The sequence below is a fragment of the Stegostoma tigrinum genome, chromosome 14 (genome assembly GCF_030684315.1).
Source record: "Stegostoma tigrinum isolate sSteTig4 chromosome 14, sSteTig4.hap1, whole genome shotgun sequence".
Taxonomy (NCBI): Eukaryota; Metazoa; Chordata; class Chondrichthyes; order Orectolobiformes; family Stegostomatidae; genus Stegostoma; species Stegostoma tigrinum.
The window spans coordinates 31,931,621-31,957,936 of NC_081367.1; the positions used below are offsets into that span (position 1 = coordinate 31,931,621).

General features: G+C 39.1%; 2 protein-coding genes across 6 annotated transcripts in view; both read right to left on the minus strand.

The window, feature by feature from the left end:
- LOC125457861 (transient receptor potential cation channel subfamily V member 6-like) overlaps positions 1-19,456 on the minus strand; it is a 49,072-nt gene extending 29,616 nt beyond the window's left edge. For 2 of the 3 annotated variants that reach the window (XM_048542555.2, XM_048542554.2), the window contains exons 1-3: positions 19,371-19,456; positions 9,202-9,283; positions 3,779-3,873 (exon numbers count right to left, since the gene is read on the minus strand). In XM_048542555.2, the coding sequence (XP_048398512.1) occupies positions 3,779-3,873; positions 9,202-9,236 (130 nt within the window). In that variant the 5' untranslated portion in view covers positions 9,237-9,283; positions 19,371-19,456. Of the gene's footprint in view, positions 1-626; positions 682-3,778; positions 3,874-9,201; positions 9,284-19,370 lie in introns of all 3 variants that reach the window. The other variant, XM_059650890.1, reaches the window with a different exon arrangement.
- A 998-nt stretch (positions 19,457-20,454) lies between these two features.
- Positions 20,455-26,316, minus strand: part of golim4a (golgi integral membrane protein 4a) — a 99,494-nt gene continuing 93,632 nt past the window's right edge. For 2 of the 3 annotated variants that reach the window (XM_048541999.2, XM_048542001.2), the window contains one exon: positions 20,455-23,880. In XM_048541999.2, coding sequence (XP_048397956.1) covers positions 23,728-23,880 — 153 coding nt within the window. In that variant the 3' untranslated portion in view covers positions 20,455-23,727. The remainder of the gene's footprint in view (positions 23,881-26,316) is intronic. The other variant, XM_048542000.2, reaches the window with a different exon arrangement.

Consider the following 26,316-nt stretch of genomic DNA (forward strand, 5'->3'; position numbering starts at 1 on the left):
TCTGACAATTACAGTATAGATTCCATCTGAATTAGACCTTCCAAAATGCAATGCCTCACATTTTTCTGGATTAAACTCCACCTGCTATCTCTGTGCCCAAGTCACCAACTGATCCATATCCAGCTGTATCCTTTGATGGAACTCAACACAATCCACAATCCCACCAACCTTTGCATCATCAGCAAAGTAACTAAGCGGACCAGTTACATTCTTCTTCAAATCATTGATATATATTACAAACAACAAAGGTCCCAACAATGACTCCTGAGGAACGCCACTAGTCATAGCCCTCCATTGAGAAATGTGCCCTTCCATTGCTACCCTGTGTCTTCTATGACTGATCCAGATTTTATCCATCTTGTAAGCTCTGATCCTGTGCGACTATACCTTCTGTATCAGCCTACCGTGAGGGACCTTCTCAAAGGCCTTACTGAAGTCCATGTAGACAATGAAGTCCATGCTCTACTCTCATCGATCATCTTCATCACTTCCTCAAAAAACTCAACCAAGTTAGTGAGACATGACCTTCTCTTCACAAAATCATGTTGCCTCTCGTTAATATGCCCATTGATTTCCAGGTGGGAATAAATCCTGGCACAAAGAATCGTCTCCAATATTTTCCTTACCACTGACGTAAGGCTCACTGGCCTGTAATTAGCTGGATTATCTCTGCAATCCTTCCTAAACAAAGGAACAACATTGGTTATAAATTGTCCCATAGGGAACACCCAGAATGGGTTCACGAAGGGTAGGTCATGTCTAACTAATTTGATGGAATTCTTTGGGGACATTACTTGCATGGCGGACAATGGTGAACCTGTGCATGTGGTGTATCTGGATTTCCAGAAAGCATTTGACAAGGTGCCACACCACAGGTTGCTACATAAGATAAAGTTGCACTGTATTACAGGTTAGGTATTGAGAATTGGTTGACCAGTAGAAAGCAAAAAGTAGGGGTAAATGGGTGTTTTTCTGGTTGGCGGTCAGTGGCTAGTGGTGTGCCTCAGGATTTAGTGTTGGGACCTCAATTGTTTACAATTTACATGGATGATTTAAAGTTGGGGGCTAGTTGAGGTGTGTCAAATTTGCAGATGATAGTAAGGTGAGTGGTAGGTCAAAGTGTGCAGAAGACTCTGAAAGTCTGCAGAGGGATATAGATAGTCTGAGTGAGTGGGCAAAGGTCTGGCAGATGGAGTACTATGTTGATAAGTGTGAAGTCATCCATTTTGGTAGGAATAACAGCAAAATGGAGTATGTTTAAAATGGTAAAAAATTGCAGCACGCTGCTGTGCAGAGGAACTTGGGTGTCCTTGTGCATGAATCGCTGAAGGTGGGATTGCAGGTACAGCAGGTAATTAAAAAGGCAAATGGAACTTTGTCTGCCATTGCTAGAGGGATGGAGTTTAAAGACAGGGAGGTTATGCTGCAGCTGTATAGGGTCCTGGTGAGGCCACACCTGGAGTACTATGAGCAGTTTTGGTCTCCTTACTTGAGAAGAGATATACTAGCACTGGATGGGGTGCAGAGAAGATTCACTCGGTTGATTCCAGAGTTGAGAGGGTTGGATTATGAGGAGAGACTGAGTAGTTTGGGATTATATCATTAGAATTCAGAAGAATGAAGGGAGATCTTATAGAAACATACATGATTATGAAGGGAATAGACAAGGTGGAGGCAGGGAGGTTGTTTCCACCAGCAACTAAAACTAGGACGAGAGGGCATCGCCTCAAAATAAAGGGAAGCAGATGTAGGACTGAGGTCAGGAGGAACTTCTACGCCCAAAGGGTTGTGAATCTGTGGAATTCCCTGCCCAGTGAAGCAGTGAAGCAGTGAAGCTACCTCACTGAATGTTTTTAAGGCAAGGCTAGATAATTTTTTTGAACAGTAAAGGAATTAAGGGTTATGGTGAGTGAGCAGGTAAGTGGAGCTGAGTCTCAAAAAGATCAGCCATGATCTTATTAAATGGTGGGGCCAGATGGCCTACTCCTGCTCCTAGTTCTTATTATGTTTTTATTCTCCAATCCTCTGGGACGTCCCCTGTAGCCAGTGAAGATACAAAGATGTCCCTCGAGGCTCCAACAATTTCCTCTCTTGCCTCTCTCAGTATTCTGGGGTATAGCCCAACAGGCCCTGGGGACTTGTCTACCTTAATGTTTTTCAAGACCCCAAATACCTCCTCCCTTTCGATCTCAACATGGCCCAAAATAATAAAGCCTTGGGGCTTTCCTTAATCCTGTTTACCAATGGCTTTATATGACCCCTTTTAATCCTCCTGACTCCTTGCTTAAGTTTCTTTCGACTTTCGTTATATTCCACCCTTGCCTTGAGTGTTCCCAGCCTCCTAGCCTTGATAAATGCTTCCTTTTTCTTTTTGATTAGACCCACAATATCTTGTTATCCAAGGTTCCCCAAACTTGCCATACTTATCCTTCATCCTTAAAGGAACATGCCAGTCCTGAGTTCCCAGCAACTTAGAATTAAAACCCTCCCACATACCATATGTTGTTTTGCTCTCAAACATCTGCCTCCAATCTACAGTCCTCAGTTCCTGCCTAATATTGTTGTAATTAGCCTTCCCCCAGTTTAGCACCTTCACCTGACATCTACACCTATCTTTATCCATCAGTACCTTAAAGCTTACTGAATTGTGATCACTGTTCCTGAGTTGCTCTCCTCCTGAGTCATCAACCACCTGGCCAGGCTGATTTCCCAATACTCGGTCCAGTATGGCCCCTTTCTGAGTTGGACTATCTAAATATTGTTTCAAGAAGCCCTCCTGGATGGTCCTTACAAACTCTGCCCCATCCGAGCCCCAAGCACGAAGTGAATCCCAATCAATATATGGGAAGTTAAAATCACCCATAACAACAACCCTGTTACTTCTGCATCTTGCCAAAATCTGCCTACATATCTGTTCTTTTACCTCCCGCTGGTTATTGAGGCCCGTAGTAAACCTCAAATGTTGTGATTGCACCCTTCCTGTTCCTGAGCTCTACCCATACTGCCTCGCTGTATGAGCCATCCAAGGTGTCCTCCCATAGTACAGCTGTGATATCCTCCATAACAAGTAGTGCAACTCCCCCACCCCTTTTATATTCCCTTCTATCCCATCTGAAACATCTGAATCCTGGAACATTAAGCTGCTGATCCTGTTCCTCCCTCAACCAAGTCTCTGTAATAGCAACAATATCATGGTTCCAAGTACTAATCCAAGCTCTAAATTCATCTGCTTTCCCTGTTACACTTCTTACATCGAAACAGATGCACTTCAGTCCACCAGACTCGCTTTAATTAGCAACCACACCCTGCCTGCTCTTCCTTTGAGTCTTACTGGCTCTATTCTCTCGTTCCCTTTCAGTCTATTCGCCTTGGCATTGATTCCCACCCCCCTGTTAGGCTAGCTTAAATCCACAATTGGTGATTGCTGCAAAGAAACGTAAGGAAGAGAAGTCAGCAGCTGACCCGTCAAACCCGAGGGACAAAGTGATGAAAAAGATTTCCTATGATGCTCCATAAAGTGAGATTGCAATCTGAATTGAGACTTCAAACTACATTACCTAGATGAATTTATATAGGACATAACTGAATGACCATGCATGGATCTGTTAATCTGGACTGGGCTGATGTATCTATTCAGTGGCAGCAAAAAAATGTCACTGGCAAACGTTTACACGTGGATACCTCATCAGCTTCTTGTCTAGTAAGTCCGAGGAGAAGAAGGGCTAAATAAAAGCTACTTAGTCAAGATAAATTAAACTTCTAATTCTTAAGGATATACCTCGAACATAAGGGTCAAAATCTTCACTGGTCAATAAGGCTTTCATACTGATGGTGTCGTTTGTATGAGCTGCCTTAAAAAACTCACTGCCATGTCTGTGAAGAAAATAAAAATCATGTTTACATTTATTCAAAGAGAAACAAACATTTAAACACCTCTAAAACTCATTACCAGTGAGGTGACTCAAATAGCTCAAGAAAAATTCATGCTTTCCACTGGATTTAAAAGTTACTTTAGCCGGAGAAACCTCAACATATCTAACGCTCTGCTAATACATTTATCAAAATTCATTGATAATTCTTAGATATTAAGGTTCAGACTTAGTTTGCTCTGAATGTTTGAACTGGTTGCCAAATTGAAGGTACATTCATTATATTTGCACTAACAGAGCAACTACCAAAGTTTGTCCACCATCTGTCAAATGGTAATCGCTGTAGTACAGCTGGATACTGGCCACATTTTGATGTTTTTCTGCTTAATAAAAATGAATTCATCTTGGAGACTTAAAATTATTCAGGGGTTATGCCTTTGATTTTAAATGATGATATAAAATGGCAGATGGTGGATGTGAAGACCTTAAATATTTCTGATTCTTATCTCTATTGAAAAAGGTCAATAGATATTTGAAGACCAAGACAACCTGGTTGGGAGTTGGTTTAGCTCAGTGGGCTGGATGGTTGGTTTGCTCATGCAAAGTGATACCAACAGCATGGGTTTAATTCCCCTCCTTCTCAACCTCTACACTCACCCAACGTCTGGTGACCCTCAGGTTAAACCACTACCTGTCATCACTCACTAATGAGAGAGCAGCCCTACAGTTTGGTAAGACTGTGGTGACTTTTAAACCATGGTCTGGTGGCAGAATTTGCCAGTTCATCTACACTAGCTTGTGCATTGATTTAATTTATTAACTCACCAGTCCACACTTGTAAGGAAGTTCAATATCCTCAATGGCCCATGAATCCAAAGTCATAAAATAAGGCTCATGCCTTTGTTATTCCTTGGCAGAGTAAAGTGTAAATCATTGGAAATAACAAGTGATAATTGATGACAATCCTCCTTGCTTACCTTCCACATCCTTGAAGGTGGACACCTTCTTCAAATCCCTCCAACTGATGTGTCGTAGCTTCTAATTTTAAGCTAATCCAACAACAATGGGGCAGGTTTAGATTGGGTGCTTGATTTCCAACTCACCTAATGTTCTGATCCATTCACAGGATCTTTCTGAGCAAGAATGGTTAAACTCAGGTTCAAGTTTATGTTTGATACGACTGCCACTAATGCCTGTTGGACACTATTTAATATTTCACTTTATTTTGGATCTGCAAAATGTGATGCGTAAGTTGGTCAGAAAGTAGGAATGATGATATGGTAAAGCTGGTGGTTTGGCAATGCCCAGTCGCAGGGATGAAGAGTGGAAGAGGAATGTGCCTATGGGGCGTGCAAGGATTTTATAGACACTACCATCACATGAATGCGCAGAGAAGCAAGTTGTGAGCTATAGTTACCAGATACCAATTCTGACTTTCATGTAAGTCATGAGTGTGACAGAATACTCCCCGCTTGCCCAGATGGTTCTGATAACACACAACAGGCTTCTCAGCATTCAGGGCAAAGCAGCCCACTTGATTGGCACCACATCCACAAACATCCACTTCCTCCACCACCGATCCCCAGTAGCAGTTCTGAGGAAGGGTCACTAGACCTGAAACGTTAATTCTGATTTTTTTCTTCACAGATGCTACCAGACCTGCTCAGCTTTTCCAGCAACTTCTGTTTTTTGGTTCCCAGTAGCAGCAGTGTGTACCATCTATAAGATGCACTGCAGAAACTCACCAAGGCTCCCTAAATAGGACCTTCCAACGCGAGACCACTTCCATCATGTCTAACATTCACCAATGCACATATTCTACTAATGACAACCTTGCACCTACCTCTCATAGCCTCCAGCCATTCAGCTAAGTTAGGAATATCAAACTAAATACAGCAACATAATACCAATATTCTGCAATCTCCCTTTGACCACGATAAATGAGGGCAAAACAAAACCATCTCATCCCAAGCCTAATGGAAGATCTGGTGGTATGCAAGATGGGCCTGGCTGTGACAGACACTATAATATTCAGCATGGCTGAAAGCACGCAAGAGGATGGTAATGTTATTGCCTTATGTATTTCACTACTTCTTCTTCATCGTCGTCATGCACATGATGAGTTACTGGATATGAGTGGACTGTAACTGGCCAGGCCAACTAGGGTGATGTCAGAAATGGATTTCACTATGAGACCCAGCCAAGGACTTTGATCGGACAATTTACAGGATAACACCACTAAAGATATGCACCATACTACTTAATGATTTGGAAGGCCTACCAGACAGCCCCTTGTCACTTACAAGGACCAGCAAGGAAACCAGCTCCAATGTGACAGCAGGCATTTCATACAACGTGGAGCAGGCCAATACAAAATTAGAAACAGTGAATAGGCAGTTTCTTTCTGTTTCAACTGTGATGGGAGGAGTGTGCTGGTAAGGCCAACTACTTCATGAGCCATATTAAAAGTTTAAACATTTTATTTAGTCATTAATAGGATCAAATCTTTTCTCTTTATTACTGTTAACTGGAACAAAAGAGACCTTCGCCAGATTTCTTCAATAAATTCAAATACAATTATTAGAAATGAATTTATTCTTTAAGTGACTAGCAAAACAGATCACTAACTAAGCTACGAGGCAGAATTAAATTATATACCCTTAATTACCCCATAATCACATTCATACAGAGGGGACAAGATGTTACAGCTCTGTGGACATCTTGTTTTGAAAAGAAAAGGCAATGAAAGGACTAACATTCTCGAAGCCAGGGATCAAATGCAGGAGATATAATGGGTTGATTTCTCACAGTTCCTTTGATTACCTGTTGACCAGATCTGTTGCTGACAGTTGCAGAATGATAGAAGATCTTCAAACCCAATTTCACATTCATATGGAAAATAGTGAGGAGTCCTGATAATTTAACTTTTATCAAGTCTTTTACAAACTACTTCACTGAGATAGAAAGAGTATTTTAGTTGGATTTGCTTTAAAGATTTTCCTCTTATGGTCTGAGAGATAGACAGCACAGCCTTTCCTCGCAAGGTCCCCCAGAACTGCTACACCTAGGTGTGCACTGAGAAAACATCTTTAGTTTGGAGCCTGCTGCTTCAGCAGAGTTCTAAGAGTTTTTCTAAGTCAATTTATCCAACAATTAAGTCATAAACCATCTCTAACTTCTTTATGGAGACTCTGCTGGACACTCATTCTACAAAAAGGGCGGCAAGGTTGCTCAGTGGTTCGCACTGCAGCCTCACAGCGCCAGGGACCCGGGTTCGATTCCAGCCTCGGGTGACTGGCTGTGTGCAGTTTGCACATTCTCCCCGTGACAGGGTGGGTTTCCTCCGGGTGCTCCGGTTTCCTCCCACAGCCCAAAGATGTGCAGGCTAGGTGGATCAGCCATGCTAAATTGCCTGTAATGTTCAGGGGTGTATGGGGTATAAGGAATGGGTCTGGGTGGGATGTTTCAAGTGGCCGTGCGGAATTGTTGGGTCAAAGGGCCTGTTTCCACACTGTAGGGAATCTGATCTAAACTAAAAAAAAACGAAAGAACTGCAGATGCTGTAAATCAGAAACTAAAACCAAAGTTCCTAGAAAAGCTCAGAGGAAGGGTCACTGGACCCAAAAGGATTTTTCTTCACAGATGCTGACAGACCTATTGAGCTTTTTCAGCAATGTCTGTTTTTGTTACTCATTCTGCAATGATTTGATATTTTGTAAACATTGAGTAAACCATCTTCTCTTTGACATTTTAATGTTTTGTTTCCAAAAAGTCACACGATAAATCCCTTTCAACTCAGTAAAAGTGAAACAGGCCCATATACCAGTTCGTTCTAGTCCATAAATACATACGTTTTCCTAAGATCCCAAGTACCTCAGTCAGTGAAAATGTCACTTGGGCACAGTGATGCTCTGTTCCACAATCCTTCCTGTAGTTCTGGGACCTTCAGTACATGCCCATGATGCTTGTGTGTCCTTGACGATAGCAGTGGGGTCGTGGTGTTTGGAAGGGATGGTACAGGTTTGGGATGATTAAGCAGCCACATGTTCATTGGGGAGCTGTGATTCCCAGCAGCCTCTTGTTCTTCTTGGATGGGCTGAAGATCGTGGGATTAGCAAACTGCATGCACTAAGCTTGGTTGCACAAAAACTGCAAGTTGATGCAATTAGAGCCCTCGTGGCTTGTATACCTCTTGTCTGTTGACCTTGGGGTCTCATGCCACCACATGCCCTATGTTGATGGAATCACACACCACAAGAAAACTCTCAAATCCTGACAAAGCCACATGCCACATATATATACATATATACAATCTTCTCTCTCTTGAAAGAGAGCATAAAGTAACTATTTTTTTTTAGCAGATAGGAACTCTATCACCTCCTTATTGTATCAAATGATGGGATACTTGAAAAGTTGGCTATGTCTCCAGCTACTGCCTAGGGAGAACAGTTGTAGCATGTTTAAGCCTACATGATCTTGTTGATCACTGACAGTGCCATTTCACTCTGCCGTAAGTTGTGACCGGAGGCAGATGGCAGAGTTTTGTGATACCTTCCTGTTGAACTGGCATTGATCCAAGGACAGAAACTCATGATGAATAGGGCCTTCTGTGGCATGTTCTCCTCTTCCGCCCTCTATGTAGAGGTTTCCTTTACTTCAGTTTTCCAATTTGTTGATCCTGTTACAGACAGATGCTGTTTGCACAGCGCCTGCACTGATTTTTCAACTTGGGCGGCTAAATTCTCTGGCCTCCCCAAATGGATTGAAAACTCACCAACAGACTTTCAAGTGGAAAACACAGTCCTTACACCAACTTTTCTGCCAAAGGAAGTAAAGTAAATTACAAGTGACACAGCAGCAAAGTATTTTAGTGAGTCTTTAAAACACATCAATGGAGATCCTTTGTACAATTGAATACAGGCTCACTTTGGAGTTATTAGCAGACTATTCACTGAACCTGAGTGGTCCATTTTCAGAAAGATGCATCAAAATCAGCTGGAAATACTGACCAACACCACCAATGACTTCCCATTATATTAGTAGCACACAAATGCTTTCAGCCTGCAGCACTGCTCACACAGGCAAAGCCAATTTAGGACTTTTGGCTTTTTGTACTGGGGTTAGGGAAGCCATTTTCACAACATTTCTACAATAACAAATTATTAAAATATGCTTTTTTTTTACAGAATACTGCATGCTCACAGTTAACCTCGCAAAATTATCTTCTCTATCCCATATCTTACTCAGTACTTCTTTTGTGTTTACCAGGGAACTGCAATATTATTTAAAAGAAACTTAACTTTTGATAAGTGATAATTATTTACATAATTACCTTGTTGTGTCATTCATATCCATTTTGACATGCATGTGGACTTTGTCAGATAATTTGGACAGATCAAGGCCACAGCGAAATCCTTTAAAAAATGAAAACACAAATGTAAGCATTTGCTTTGACAACAGAAAAAGAAAAGTTTGCTTGTCCTTATTCTGTATACCTGAGGTCTCCCAAATTTTCAACATATGATAAATATTTTTCTATAATATGCTTAAACTTAAGGTTTTCATTTCAGTGCAGAAAAATATGATCATCTTCACCAGAATAGTCAATTTTGTTTCTAAATTGAACTCCTCCTTCTGTGTACAGAAGATTAATCTATTTGATTTTGCATGGTATTTTGTCTATTTATTAATTCTAACTTAAGAGTTTTCAGGTTAAAAGCAGTGAAGAATTAACAACTTCTATATCTTTATTCAAATTTTATTGAAATTGTGAATGGAGAATGTTTGTTTTTTAAGTATGATTATTCAAGAAAAGTGATTACAACAGGACGGCAGCTTTAGAAATTAACTGCTCAAAGTTCATCTTGAAAGTTGCATAGAATTAGAAATGAAGAAAGTCAGTGGATACCTTAAATTACAATTCAGAGTTTACGAAAAATTAATTATGTTGCCTTAAAAGGTAGAGCTCCTATAATAAGAATGGTTAATGTCCATACTCCTAAAGTCTTAATTCTAACATGATATTATCCAAGTGGTTTGGAATAAGTTCATCTTTAATTTTGAGAGCTTTAATTGAGATCTTCCAAACAGCAAATTTAAGTTCCTTAAGACATTTTAATCAGTCCTGTTCTTAACATCTGGAATTTTTTGGATAATAGCATTTCTATCAGTACTTAGGCTCTGTACTGTCTATTGTATGCTGTACCCACTGTTTAGTGAGTAGTTCTGCACTGTAACTGCAGACTGAATTTTTACATATACCTTGTGCTATGATAGTGATAAAAATCGAGTTATCATTTTTTGATTTCCATTTTCTGATTTTTAATACCTTGGATCTTAAGTGGACTAAAATAGTTTTTTCAAAAAGGAAATCACTGACTGAAGATGGCTAGTCTAATCATTTTACCACAGGTTTAGCTAGTTTATGAAACTATCTGTAAATAAGCTGGTCAGTGTCTGCTCAAGTATAATTGTTAACCAGGGTAGTCAGGAGTTCCTTATTACTAACTGTTTCATCACGAAAGAGGGAGATTAGCATTTCCTACTGACAAGGTCTATGTTTGCCCACTCACTCCGTTTATCCAAATCATACATAAGCTTCTGCATCCCCCTCACAGCTCACTTTTCCATGTGTTGTTTCCAATCGAGAGATATTTAGTTTTGTCATCTATAGTTAATAGGTACAGAATGTTCTGTTATAATGCATGTTTTGTTTACACGAATTGGCTGTATCTCAATTGATGAACAGTAGATCCTGTTGGATAACACGAACTTTCTGCTGTACAGCTATAGTTATTTTCTATAGCGATTTTCCTATAACACAATTTTCTATGGTGATTTCCTAAAGCGTGCAGTCACGCAAGAATGCAACTATCATGTTATAGGAAAACTACCTGTATTGTGAATAGCTGGGGTCCAAGCACTGATTGCTGCAATATTTTAGTGTTTAATGCCTACCACTCCAAAAATGACCTATTTATTCCTGGTCTTTGATTCCTGTCTGTCAACCAGTTCTCTACCCACTTCAGTACGTGACCTCTAATCCTGTGTGCTTTAATGTTACATGCTGATGTCTTATGTAGGAGCTTACTTAAACTCTTCTGGAATCCAAGACAATCACATCCACTGGTCCCTCCTAATCAATACTTTTAGTTACAACCTGAAAAGTTTCATGCTGACTCTTGGAACTTGTCAATGTTTCCTAAATGCTCTGTTATTAAATCTTTTACAACAGTCTGTAGCATATGCCCCACTACCTACGTCAGGCTACTCTATCAACAATTCCATGTTTTCTGTCTACCTCCTTTTTTAATAGTGAGGTGTACATTAGATAACTTGCAATACTTACAAACTGTTCCAGAGTCTAGAGGACCTTGAAGACTGACCACCAGTATATCCACTAATATATACAATATTCAAGGATACTCAACATTTAGGAAGGGCAGACAAGAAGGAAAAGCAAGTGCAGTTGAACTGATAATAAGGGATGGGATCAATACATCAGAAGGGAGAATCACAGATTAGAAGAACAATGCCTGGAATTTGTGAGGAGCTAAGGAACAGCAAGAGGTAGCAAATTTTGTTTTGAGTTACTTATAGGACAGCAAACAGTTGGGGTAGTAAGGGACGAGGTATTAAGCCAGAGATGGCAGAAGCATGTAGCATGAACAATACAATTACCACAGGTGACGTAAAATTGTGTATAACTTGGATAAATCAATTGAGCAATATAAAGCTGTGGAAAACAAGTTTCTGGGAAAGGATAATTTTCTAGAACAGTATGTTGAGAAGCCAAATAGAGGGCTGGCTGATTTAGATCTTAGTCTTTAGATGCTTTAATGAAAAAGGGGTAATTAATAATATTGTTGTGGAAGAACGTTTAGGCATTAGTGACCACAATATGATAGAATTTTACATTAAGTTTGATAGTGAGATGCTTAAATCTGAAGCAATGTTGCTAAATTTGAATAAGGGAAATTGTAAAGGCATGAGGCACAAACTGGCTATGTTGGACAGGGGAAATTTAGTACAGGGCAAGACTGGAGTCAATGGTTAGCCTTTGAAGAACTTGTCCATGGCTTTCAGCAAACTTACATTTATTCAAAAAAAATGAGTTAACTGTGGCTGAGAAAGGAAGTTAAGGATTATACAAGATTAAACAGAAAAGCTTATAATGTTACCAGAAATAGTAGTTATTCTGGGAATTGGGAGGTTTTTAGAATACAAAGTAAGGCCAAGAAACTGACAATGAAGTGCAGAATATAATGTGAATACAATTTAGTAAAAACATAAAAGTAGATTGTAAAAGCTTCTAGAAGTATATAAAAAAGAAAATATTTGGCTAAAATGAATGTGGGCGTGTATCAGGCAGAGTCAGAAGAATTTTAATGGTGAGTAGAAAAATAGCAGAAAAAAAAACATTTATATATGTTTTCACTGTGGAAGGTATAATAACTCACCCAGAGTTAGAGGTCCAAGTGACTAGTGAGAATGAGGAGTTGAAAGAAATTAGCATCAGTAAAAAGGTTGCACTTGAGAAATTAAAGTTGATGAGTCCCTGGTGCCTGATCATGTATATTGAAGTTGGTTGGCTCACAGAGCTGGTATGTTGTTCGGCAGACGTTTCGTTACCGTGCTTGGTAACATCCTCAGTGCAGCCTATGATGAAGCATTGGTGTGTTTTCCCGTCTGGTTTTTAAACTCTGGGGTCAGTTGCGATGGATTGCCTCACTTCTGGGTTTCCTCTGTAGTGGAATATATATGGGGTCGAGTTCAATGTGTTTATTAATAGCCTGCTTTGTGGAATGCCATGCTTCCAGGAATTCCCGTGCCTGTCTCTGCTTAGCTTATCCCAGGATTTTGGTGTTGTCCCAGTCAAAGTCATGGTTCTCCTTGTCCATGTGGATTGAGATGAGTGAGTATTGGTCATGTCTTTTTGTAGCCAGTTGTTGTTCATGTACTCGTGCTGTCAATTTCCTTCCTGTTTGTCCGATGTAGTGTTTCTCACAGTCTCTGCAGGGGATCTTGTAGATGACATCGGTCCTGTCCATGGAGGGGAGTGGGTCTTTAGTTCGGGTGAGCACTTGTTCTAGGGTTGATGTGGGCTTGTGTGCCACTCTGATGCCCAGCAGTCGTAGGAGTCTTGTGGTGAGTTCTGATGTGTTCCTGATGTAGGGTAGTGTGAGTGTGTCGGGGCGTGTAGAATCTTTCTGATGCTGTTCCTGTAGGCATCTCCTGACCCAGTTCTTTGGATATCCATTATCCTTGAAAACTTGGAAGAGGTATTCTTCCTCTTGCCATAGTTCCATGTTGCTGCAGTGTGTTGATACCCTTTTACATAGTGTTCGCACACAGCTTCGTTTGTGTGTGCTGGGATGGTTACTATTGAAGTTCAATACTTGGTCTGTGTGTGTGGCTTTTCAGTGTACTCAACACCCACAACCTGAGCTACAGATCTACTCCAAAGCCTTAGTGATCATTTATATCCCTGCGTTGAAAGAGGTAGCTTGGTAGTTATCTTCAAAGTTTCTATAGATTCTGGACGGATTCCTGAAGACTGCAAGTTTGCAAATGCTCCGCACAATCTAAGAAAGGAGTGAGAGAGAATGCAAGGAACTACTGACCAGATAGCCTTACATCAGTTATACAGAAATTAGACATTACTAACAAAAGTAATAAAGGGAAGTGGGATGCATGTAATATATTGGAATTTTCAGAAGGCATTTGATAAGATCCCCCACAGGACATTGATGAAATTACAACACATGGGTTAGGAGGTAATATGTTGGTGCACATTAAAAATTAGCCACTGTCTGATACAGGAGAGTAGGAATAAAGGGGCCATTTAATGCCCCATCAGTATACTCTCGATCATCATTAAATTGATGGATGATGTCATCAACAGTTCTATCAAGCAGCACCTTCTCAGTGATAACCTGCTCACTGATGCCCAGTTTGGGTTTTGCCAGGGCCACTCAGCTCCTGACCTCATCACAGCCTCAGTTTAAACATGGGCAAAACAGCTGAATTCTAGAGGTGAGGTGAGAGTGAAACCCTTGACATCAAGGCTGCATTTGACTGCGTGTGGCATCGTGGAGCCCTAGCAAAACTGGAATCAATGGGTATTGGAGGGCATACTCTCCGGTGGTTGGGGTCATACTTGATGCATAGGAAGATGGTTCTGGTTGTTGGAGGTCATCATCTCAGCTCCAGGACATCTCTGCATGAGTTCTTAAGGGTAGTATCCTCGGTCCAAACATCTTCAGCTGCTTCATCAATGGTCTTCCCTCCATCATTAGATGAGAAGTGCAGGTGTTCAGTGATAATTGCACAATGTTCAGCACCGTTCATGACTCCTCAGATACTGAAGCAGTCCATGTTCAAATTCAACAACATCTGGACAATATCCAGGCTTGGGCTGATAAGTGGCAAGTAACATTTGCACCACATAAATGTCAGACTATGATCATCATGAACAAGAGACATTCTAACCACCGCCCCTTGGCATACAATGGTGTTACCATCACTGAATCCCCCATCTATCAACATCCTGGGAGTTATCATTGACCTGAAACTCAACTGGATTCAGCACATAAACACAGTGGCTACAAGAGCAGGTCAGAAGCTTGGAATACTGCGGCAAGTATCTCACCTCCTGACTCCTCAATGCCTGTCTACCATCTACAAGGCACAAGTCACCACTGGCCTGGATAAGTGCAGCCCCAAAAACATAGAGAAGCTTGAGAATATCCAGGTCAAAGCAGTCCACTCGATTGGCATTACACTCACATGTATGCATCCCTCCACCAATGACCGTCATTAGCAGAAGTGTGTACTATCTACTGGGTGCACCACAGAAATTCACCAAAGATCCTCACACAGCACATTCCAAATCAACAAATACTTCCATCTAGCAGGACAACGGCAGCAGATATACAGGAACACCTCCCCCAAGCCACTCACCACCCTAACTTAGAAATTCATCGCCATTCCTTCACTGTTGTTTGATCAAAATCCTAGCATTCCCTCCCCAAGGGCATTATGGGTCTACCCACGGTAGGTGGTTTGCAGCGGTTCAAGAAGGCAGCTCACCACCACCTTCTCAAGAGCACCTAGGGACGGGCAGTAAATGTTGGCCAGCCAGTGGCACCCACATCCCAGAAATGAATAAAAAAGATTCTCATGTTAGCCAACTGTTATTAGTGGGAACAGTACAAAGATCAGTACTTGAGACCTAGCTGTCCATAACATATATCAATGATTTGGAGGTGGAGACCAAATGCAATATTTTCAAATCTATAATGCAAAGCTGTTAAAATGTGTGTTGCAAGAAAGATGTAAAGCAGCTTCAGGAGAATTTCAGCAATTTTAATGATCGGGCAAGAACAAGACTGCTGTAATATGGAGGGGGGCAGGGAAATGTGAAGTTATTCACTTTGGTAGAATGAATAGATGTGCAGCATATTTCTTAAATGACAAGAGGTGAGAAAACATAGATGTCTGAAGGGCTTCGGTGTCCTGGTCAATAAATCACTTAAGGCTAATATGCGGGTGATGCAAACTATTGGGTAGTTTAACGGAATGTTAACCTCTATTGTACAGAAGTTTTGTTAGACCACACCTCGAGTATTATGTGCACATTTGGTTCCCTTACCTCAGAAAAGATATTACTGTATAAGAGGGAGTGCATCAAAGATAGCCCCAGGATGGTGGGACTGTCCTACAAAGATCTGTTAGGGCAGCTACACCTTTATTCTCTAGCATTGAAGAGTGAGCGGCGATTACATTGAAACAAACAAAGTACCTTGAGGGACATACAAGAATAGATGCAATAAAGATGTTTCCCATAGCTGAGGAAACTAGAACCAGGGACAACGTTGAAAGGGGAATGATATTTAAGACTGAGATGGGATTTTTTGTTTACTTAGAGGGTTGTGAATATTTGGAATACTCACCTACAGAGGGCTATGGAAGCTACTCTTTAAACATTTAAAGTAAAGATTTATATTTTTCTGAATATCAACGGCATAAAGGGTTATGAGATCATGGGTAAAGGATATTGAAGTTTTTGGTCAGCATGATCAGCTTAAATGGTGAAGCAGGCTTGACAAGCTAAAGGCCTTATTCCTGTTCCAAACCCCATGTAAATATGAGCAGGGATATCCCAGTGAGCTAAAAACAGTTACCCACTAGACATGCAAGGTAAAAAATAAAGTTCCAAACCTCAACTGATTCATTTGGAATAATGTGAAATTCAATGAGAATGTAATTAATTCCCTACAGTGTGGAAACAGGCCCTTCCGCACAAGTCCACACTGCCCCCTTGGAGCATCCCACCCAGACCCATCCCCCTATAGCCCACACGTCCCTGAACACTACAGGCAATTTAGCATGGCCTATCCACCTAGCCTGCACATCTTTGGGCTGTGGGAGGAAACCGGAGCAATCCCATGCAGACACAGGGAGAATGTGCAAACGCCACACAGTTGCCCAAGACTGGAATCGAACCCGGATCCCTGGCACTGTGCTAACCACTAAGCCACCATGCCACCCCAAATGCAGGATTCAAGTCTAAATTCCTTACAGGAAGCAGACATCAGACCTTGGCCCACTGACATCATGGAAATCAAATCTGTAAAAATGTCTGAATCTGGCAAATAGATTATAGAACTGAATGGTGAAAGTTTAAGATTCAAAAAGGCCCAATTGAGGAAATAAGCCTGACCGCCTTTCCTAAAACAAGTTTTGAAGCTAGGGTAGGAGAAAGAAAGGATGTAGAATCTGCGTTCTTGTCATCCCAAATTTCATATCAATCTTATGACAGAATGCTCACCCACAAATAAAAGGAGAAACATTATTCATATTTGTTTCATGCATGGAGTGGTGTTATGATAATAGGGTAAAGGAACAATCAATTCCCATCATCTTTATTACTGTGGAATGTCGTTTTAAAAAAGAAAAACACAGATTTTAAATGGCCAGAGATCACAAGCACAAGTTCAGCCAATTCATTCAGCCATCAATAAACAAGATTCGGCCTGAACAGAAATTAACATGTGACCAAGATTGAAAGCAGTCATTCAGGTCTGTACCTCCCGTTTAATATCGACCTTTCTGGAAGCTTTGTACATTCTGATGTAAGTCAACTGCAGGTTAGCCAGTTTGGAAAAAGAACAAAAAAAGGCTCAAAATAGGAATACACAAATTATCTGTACTTCAGGCAACAGCTTTTAGGGAAAGAGAGAGGTGGGGATGTTAATCTGTCACACAGAACTGGAGATCTCATTTTCTCACTCATATTTCTCTCAGTCTCTGGGAAAACAGCATCTGGTTGTAATGCAAGTTGAAGAAACATTGAGTAGTAATGGATATCTATAAATCTTAAGACTGCTGAGGGTACAAGGCTTTAATTAATCTGGTTTAGAACTAATCCTTAAAGAACCTGAGGACTGAGTCTTTAAATTACACATTCTTGATTCTCCCTTTTTTAAACATGCACTTGACTTTTTAAACTCTGAAACTGTGCTTCTGTGTGTTTGACGCTGTATTTTACTATTCACCTTGGGGTTTAGTAAAACAATTCCTCCATCCGTCATTCAAAAAAATCTTGTAATTGCCACCTTAATATAAACCAGTACTATGTTTTAATTGAAGTGTGGTATTAACACTAAAAAAAATTAAAATCTTCAATGCAGCCAAAAAGTTTTACAAAACAGGGGAGCTGTTTCACCCTTCCACGCCCCATCACAATACTTATACCGTTTCTGGCATGCTGTCTTACACTCCTCATTGAACTTGGGTTGATCGCCAAATGTGATGTTAACAGTACAATGAGGGATACGCAGAATACAACTGTGCAGTTGCTGATGGCTACCACATGGATGCCTACTTCTGAGCTGCTTGATCTTACCAATATCTATCCAATGTACCATGCATCTAGTGCCACACCATATATTGGATGGTAACCTGTGTGAAGATGGGACTTTGTCTCCACTGTGTAGTGATTATTCCTACTAATACTATCTTGAGCAGATTAATTTGTGGCAAGTGGTTTGGCAAGGGCGAGGCCAAGTAAGATTCTCCTTCTTGTTGGTTACTTCAGATTTGAACAGTTTGGTCAAAGTGGAGCTACTCAGCCCTTACTTGTGATGGACACTGAAATCCCACCAACAGTCCAAGCAGCTACTGCTACATTCAACTTTTTAAAAAAAATTATAGTCATAGCTATCATAGCACAGGAGGTCATTCTGCCCATCAGGTCTATGCTAGTGTTTAATCTGGAAGAACAGGTCACCAATTACAGTGGGAGAGCAGCAATAAGCAGACGTTTTTGTGGTGCATGTTCCACACGATGCTATGAGACTTCACGGGATCTGAAGTCAACACTGAGGATTTCACTTTTCAGATAGAATATTCCAGATCCCAAATATCAGTCTCACTCCTTGCACTTTCATCTAGCCCTTTAAATCTGCCTTTTTCCAGCAAAAACCCAACTCTCTTTTGGGAATTACTGCTGACTGTTTAATTCATCTACTTCTCCTAATCATTTAAACCTGCTGCCTAAAATGTCTCTTTTCTAATTCATTTATCAATTAACATAAGGCTCTGTCCTCTGGTTACCAACGGTCCTGTAGTGGAAACAGTTTCTCCTTATTTACTGTAACAATATCCCTCATAATTTTGAGCTCCTCAATCAAATTTCCCTTCCTTAACCTTCTATGCTTTAAAAAGAACAATACAAGCTTCTTTATGTTTTCCATGTAATCAAAGTCCTTTATTTGTGCTATCACGCTGGTAGGTCTCCTCTGAATTCCCACCATTGCCTTAACATCCTTCCAAAGAGTAGTTCTTATAAAAAATTTCTGAACTGTCATGCCAAAAATCAGGTATAATAATCTAGGTAACACCTAAACATTGATTTATAGAGGTTTAGTATAATTTAGATAACACAGTGTAGAGCTGCATGAACACAGCATGCCAAGCAGCGTGAGAGGAGCAGGAAGGCTGCGTTTCGGGTCGAGAACTTTTCGACCCGAAACACAACCTTCTTGCTCCTATGATGCTCCTTAGACTGCTGTGTTCATCATCTAGCTCTATACCTTGTTATCTCCGATTCTCCAGCATCTGCAGCTCCTATTATCTCTTTAGTGTAACTTATTCGTCTTTGTACTCTCTGCCTCCACTTATAAAGTCAAGAATCTCCAGGTCTCACTGTTACTGAATAACATTTAAAATTGTACCATTTGTTTCTCCTTATTTTTTCTCCCAACACTTAGGCATACATTTAAATTATATTTTCACTCTTTTAAGTTAATTGTATGTCTTAACATTTACATTTAATTTTTATTTTCTGAATATAAGCAGTCTTTATGCCAATATTTACACATAATATCATTCACCAGCTATGGCAAAGTCTGGAAGATCATTTCTAGTAACAGCTACTGTTATAGTACTAACTACAATTTTATCCGTTTATGGCTAAAAACAAGTTTACCTCCTTACCTTACACTCTCTTATTGCTCATTTCGACGAAAGGTCTCACAGCACAATGTGGCATTGACACCAGTTCTTAGAGGACAGACTAACTGCGACAAATTGTTTTGACAACACACAGGCTAATTTCTTGCCATGGTTTCTGTGTGTTAGGGAAACGTTTCAGTCACTAACAGGAAACACCAGTTTAACCACTGTGTCATGATATTTCCCTGGCATTTAAATTAATTTCACTAGAGGTAGAAGTGAATTGCACATAAAAACAGAACGGAACATCAGATAGCTGCACTCCCACAAACTTTACATTTGATCACACACTGAAACAAAATGTTACTGCTAATGTTTTTTTTATTCATTTACAGGATAAGGGTATCGCTGGCTAGGCACCATTTATTGTTCATCCCTAAATGCCCAGACGACAGTTGAGAGTCACGCGTAGGCCAGACCAGGTAAAGATGGCAGTTTCTTTCCCTAAAGGACATTATTGAACCAGATGCGTTTCTTTCCTGACAATTGATTCATGGTCATCATTAGATTCTTAATTCCAGATATTTACTGAATTCAAATTCTAACATCTGTTGCATCAGGATTCAAACCCAGGTCCCCAGAATGCAATCTGGGTCTCTGGATGAATAGTCCAGCAATAATACAAGCAGGCCATTGCCTCCCCTTTGCATTAACTAAAAGCAATAGTTCTTAATTAATTTTCACAGATGTTAACTGGGTGTTTACTTTAGCAGGGAATGTAGGACACTTGGTCAATTTTTCTATCTGTGCACAGAGTACAGAGCCAATTAAGGAACGCGCGACACCTTGAAAGCCCCTCTGAGATCGGACATTCTGGGATATAATGGCAACAGTCTGAACTCGCACAGCAATAAGCTGAGATTTCATGACCCAGTCTGAGCAACGGAAGTGACTCAATGTGTGGATATCCATAATGTGAAAAAAGAAATTTCTTTTACATTCACCTTCCAAAAATACCTGTTGTTCCAACGGTTGTGTCTAAGATCATTTCAGAAAACATAACCCACAAAAGAATGAAAATTCATGATATTATGCATCAACAACAAAATATACATAATACAAAGCATTGAACAATCACACATTTTATTAATGGCCAATATTTTCACATAATCACTTAACATCCTTTAGAAATCATAGTATTTTACGATATGGTCTTTTGTTGATCAGCATTAGTATTTACATAATATACACTTTACACTAATAGTGAATAAAAGCTCTCATGATATACTTGTCTACATGAAAATTGCTGACAACAAATACTGGCAAAACCTATTCTCCAAAGTAATTGCATAGTCACCTGAGACCCCATTATAAAAAGCATTAAAAGCAACACATGAATGTAATATATGATTGCATTTAGTAGAAAATTTTGCTTTTATAAATCATTAGACACTTTGGTAACATATTAAAAAGCTGGTATTACGATTATTTAAAAAGTGTTCAAGCAATATAAAAATAATGTAGCCAACCAAACAACTGTGAATACCAGTCAGAAATTTTAATCTTCCTGCATATTACAACAGAACAATAACTGCTCTGTTGTGTTCTTAAAGTAAATTAACATCTCAAAAAAAGTTCTCTTTTGTTACTCCAAGAAAATTGATAATATGTAATTATCATTTTAATTTAAAATTGATTTAAATCCATTTTGTTTGTTTGAAAAGGCAATAAAACATGTCCAAAGGACTATTTTAGCTTAACTCATTCGTAGGAAAGATGATGGAGTCCTTACTCAAAGAAAGCCTAGAAAAGCATCTAGAAACTTAAAATGCAAGACCCTGGAATTCCTACGGTATGAACATACAGTACCAACTTCATAGAATTACTTGAAAAAAGTAACAGAAAAGGAAGACAAGGCCTTCAACAACATACCATTTTGTTGACTCACAAATAAAGCTGAAAGTATCAGAATGGATAACATGCTGGTAACAAAGCAGGTAAAGGGGTTCAACGTGATTATTCAGACTAGCAAAAAGTGGAAAGTGGTATTTTCATGAGGACCAGTTAAGGGACCCTAATATTCAACATTTGTAATGAACTACTCTACGCTTAAAAATTAGAAACCTAATTTAAAAATGGAAGATATTGAATTGGGGTGTGTAATAAATTCAAAGGGGGACAACAACAAAATACAGGAAGGCACTAATAATTTCCTAGAATGAGTTTGCAATTGGCAACTGTACTTCAATATAGCTAAATGTAAGGTGAGTTTTTTTGTTACAGGAAGAATAAAGAGATTATATACTCTTTCACAAGTAAATGTCCAATGGGGTAGAATAGTAAAGAGTTTTGGGGTGCAGATACTTCAATCACTATATGTAATGGTATTGTTCTACAGGGCCATAAATTAGTAAATAAGCACCTGGATTTTTTTTCTGGCAGACTAGAACTAAAAGCACATGAGTTTGTTCAGCTTCCATAGAATCTTGGTTAGATTACACAAGGTAGTCTGAACTGTTCATGTCTCACTATTATATGGAAACTAAAAGGCACTGGAGCAAATGCAATAAGACAAATTACTGGGAGACACAAGAATAGACAGCTTATTCCAGCAAGAAAAGGTTGAAAAGGTTGGAGATTCTTTCTTTAGAAAATGGAAACCCGAGGCCTGTTGGAGGCCTTTCATTTTACCGAGTAGACTTATAGATGTCTCCACCGTGGGGTCAACCAGAAATGGAAAACATAGATTGAAGATAGATAATAAATCCAGCATGAATTCAGAGGAACTTCATTACATAGACAGGGACTAAAACAGGGGTTAGTCACAACCATAGGTTGTAGTTGAAGCGAATTGCATTGATGTATCTATGAGAAACTAGATAACCACAGGTCAGAGAAAAGAATAGAACTATTATTGACTAGGATAGATGGAAATGAGAGGAGGTTCATATAAAGAATAAACATGTGAATGTTAGGTCTAATGCCTTGTAGATGTATTAATACAATGTACTCATAACTATTCCATTGTACATGTAAATTTGATATCAAAAGTCAATGCTTGTTTGCTTATTTGAACAAGTATTAGTTGATCATATGCACCACATAATTAGCAATCCTATAGAAAAATCCAACCTTTTGCTTTTATGGAACTTTCTGCCACCTTGATATTAAAGAAGCCTGAAAGACTTATGTATTTAATTTTCAAGCTTTAAATTTTTATGCATTTCAACTATTAAAATATCAGCACCATACTAAATGTGCAGGTTGATGCGCTTCATGGATCAGGTACAATATGGTTCTTCATATACTCATTTATTCTCATAACTTACAAACTCCCAAATGAAGTATTACATTTAAATTGCACCAATTTACTTGCTCAGAAACAAGATGAAAGTTAAGGACCTATATAGAATAACCAAACTAAAAATTCTTTTCAGTTTCTCTCTTCATGGGTTTTTTTTAAACTTTTTTTTAAACTTCTTTGATTGTCATTTCAAAGCAATAAGTTTTAAAGCAGTTTTAAATATAATTTTCTTCCAGAAAACAAAAAGACCAAAATAGAAACAGTAAATCCTTGAGCATAAATGGATTATTTCTGTATTGAATCTCCTATTACACAGAAAAAAAATGCTCAATATCCTTTGAACAGAATATTACTTAATAACATAATGAAGTTGGGTTTGGTAACACTGGATAAATTACTAACTACTGCATGAAGAATAGTTCTTTATGAAGTACATTTTGTTATGAAGCTGAGAACAAAGCTAAATGCTCTGATTTAACTTCAATAAGCACGGTCAGATAGATTTTTGACTTTGAGCAAAAGTATAAAATGGGTGATTTGAGTTAATGGAAACCAAAATCAGGAGGGGTGTAAAATGTAGGTGACTGCTCTCATCTCATTTTACAATATTCCTCCAAGTCACAAGCTACCCACTGTGTGCAGTGCATTACAGCAGTGCTTATTACATGATTAGTTATGTTTACAAATTAACATCTAATCATAATGATAAATATCACTCATTAGAAAATAGGTTTTGATGAAGTTCAGACATGTTCAAGAATTGTTTAAGTTATAATTGATTTTGCATCGAAAAAATTATTTTCAAAAGAGTTACAAACTGCCTCTAACAAACATGACAGAACATTTTACAACTCAAAAAAATGTTCTATGAACTTCTGTGGACTCTTTCACATTGTTTGTAATTTATAATAAGTTCAATCAGGAAGCAGATGTCTTTGAAGGGTTTTAATACATTATTTTAAATATGTCCAATTTTAAATTAACCTGAAAAATGTACTATATGTCTTTATGTGAAAGTTCCTTTAGAATATTGTGGATCAAATAAATCAACTTAGATAATGAAACAAAATCATTATAAAGTTAACTGCAAGAAAGTCACATCTCTGCCCGGCGATTTGTCCTTGCAGCAGGGTCATCTCCATCATCTTCCTCCTCTTCATAATTTTCATCTTCTTTCTCTCCCTCCTGATTAGCTTCGTCAGCTGTCTCTTCTTCTTGCTTGTTAGCATCCCCTTCTTTCTCATCGACCTACAAAATAGAAAAGATCATAAGCCAATAAGAAAACTTTTTTTTAAAAAATACACAATACAATTTGACAGGATGTTTAATGCAGACACACAAGTGAAAATCTTAACTCTCCTTTCAACACATATACCCAGCTGACACATAAAACTAAACATAACCATGAGAAATGACAATATTGTCATCTTTCAAAACTCTGGTTTCCTAATAAAATATCTTCAGAATGAAACATGAATGTTTTCCCTTCAGTCTGAAGTGCATAACTTCTACATGTTTACCAAATATGGTAACATTTAAAACTATTTTTAATTTTTGGCAAACACTCCTAATGATTTAGGTGCCCTGGATTTATTGTACAATAAGCAGTCTCTTGGTGCAGTGGTAATGTCCCTACCTCTGAGTCAAGATGCATGATTGAAATCTCAACCTGCTCGAGTGGTGTGTAAGAGCATTCTTGAACAGGTTGATTACAGAATTTTTAAATTAATTACTCATCCCCTTTCCTTGGTCTACCAAATCCATTTTCTCTGTATTGTAAAACGCTAAGATACCTCATAACAGATGTGAACTATCGTATATAAATCAAGGTGCTGTTATCTCCCTGTACTTGACGTAAACAGATTACATGTCAATCAATTTGGAATAAAAAATAAAGCAGATCATGTAAGGCATATAAACAACCACTGGGGTTTTCATGTAACACGTTCATTGTCAAATATTGAACTAACGGACCCATATTTATCTGAAATGCAATGGCTAAGCTTAAGGGTTTTTTTTTAATTTGAGCAATTTCCCAAAACTCAGAATTGCTAATGGCCTGAAGATAACTTGTTAAAAATAAGGAAGGGAACAACCAAGGGTGGGTTGAAATTGGGCCTCTGTGTGAACTGTGTCTGAGCTATAGTGTCAATCTGGGGGAGAAATGGCTGCTATATGATATATTTGCAGTGTTTTAGTTGCTGTCATGTTTGCATGGGTATTCGTTCCTTAAGTAGGTCTCTTCTTACATTTTATGTCTGATTTCTAAACGGAGGTTTCAGACCTGCCCCAGTCAGGATTCTACAACACCCACGAAAGGAATCACCAGGGAAGTACGGTAACTGAACTTGACTGTGGAGCTAACAGGGGCAGGGATGTTCCTCCTGGCTCCTACCTAAACAACTGAAACACACACAATATGCAAGCTCCCTCTGGAGGCGCAACAAGCACCAGAAGCATCCTCTAAAACAATTAGAACAAGAGTTGTATTATCCTATCATGTCAGAACAATTCCCTGATCTAAAATGAAAGTTACCGACCTTACCATTTCCAAGATAAAGATAATATGTATCTTTCCCCTGATTAACCAATGTAATGGTTAATGAACAATACTGCTAACACTGATTTGGAGAAAGGGACTTCTAATTCTTGAGAAAGAAAATTAAGATATAAGAAATAGGAGCCAGAGCAGACCACAGAGCCCTCTGTGCCTGCTCTATCACAAACACTCATAGAATATGCTGGAGAAATTCGACAGGTCTTTCGGCATCTGTTGGGACAGAAATAGAATTAACATTTTAAGTCTGGTATGACTTCTTCAGTTTGGAAGAGATTCTACCAGACTCGAAACATTCAGATTTCCAGTATTTTGCTTTTATTCAAGTCTGCTTTGCCACTCAATTTGGTTATGGTTGATATCAGGCTTCAATTCTGCTTTCCTGCGCACACCTTATCCCTCTCAATTTGCTGAGACCAAAAATGTGTCTATCTCAGTCTTAAATATATTCAATGATGGCATATCTACAAACTTCTGGGTCAGACGACTCCAAAAATCTACAGCCATTTGAGTGAAGAACTTTCTTCTCATTTTAGTCTTTCATAAGATCATTCCCTTATCTGGTGCCATGGTGATATGCTGCTGTTTTATTCCAGATTCCCCAGCGAGGGGGAATACTGACTTTAAATCAACCCTGTCAAACCACTTCATGATCCTGCACCTGTCAATGAGATCACCTCTCATTCTACTAAATCCAGACAATACAGCACTTTGCATCATTGGACAATACTTTCATCCTAGGGTGAGTTGAGTGAAGCTTCAATACACAGCCTTCAAGTAGATCCTTCCCTAAATACAACGCTGAAACTGTACACAATGTGCACTCACCAAAGCACTACACAACTGCAGCAAGACTTCTTTATACTAGTACTCTCGTTCTTCACCTTATTATAGCTTGATCCAAACTTCAACAATAGAACTGAGCTCCAGAGGTGAGGTGAGAGTAGCTGCATTTAACATCAAGGTAGCCTTCGAATGAAGATGGCATCAAGAAGCTCTAGAAAAATTGGAATCAATGGAAATCAAAAGGCAAAATTTTATTGGCATCAAATAGAGCATGAAAGATGATGACAATGGTAGTAAGAGGTCAATCATTTTAATCCTAGAATATCTCAGCAGGAGCTCCT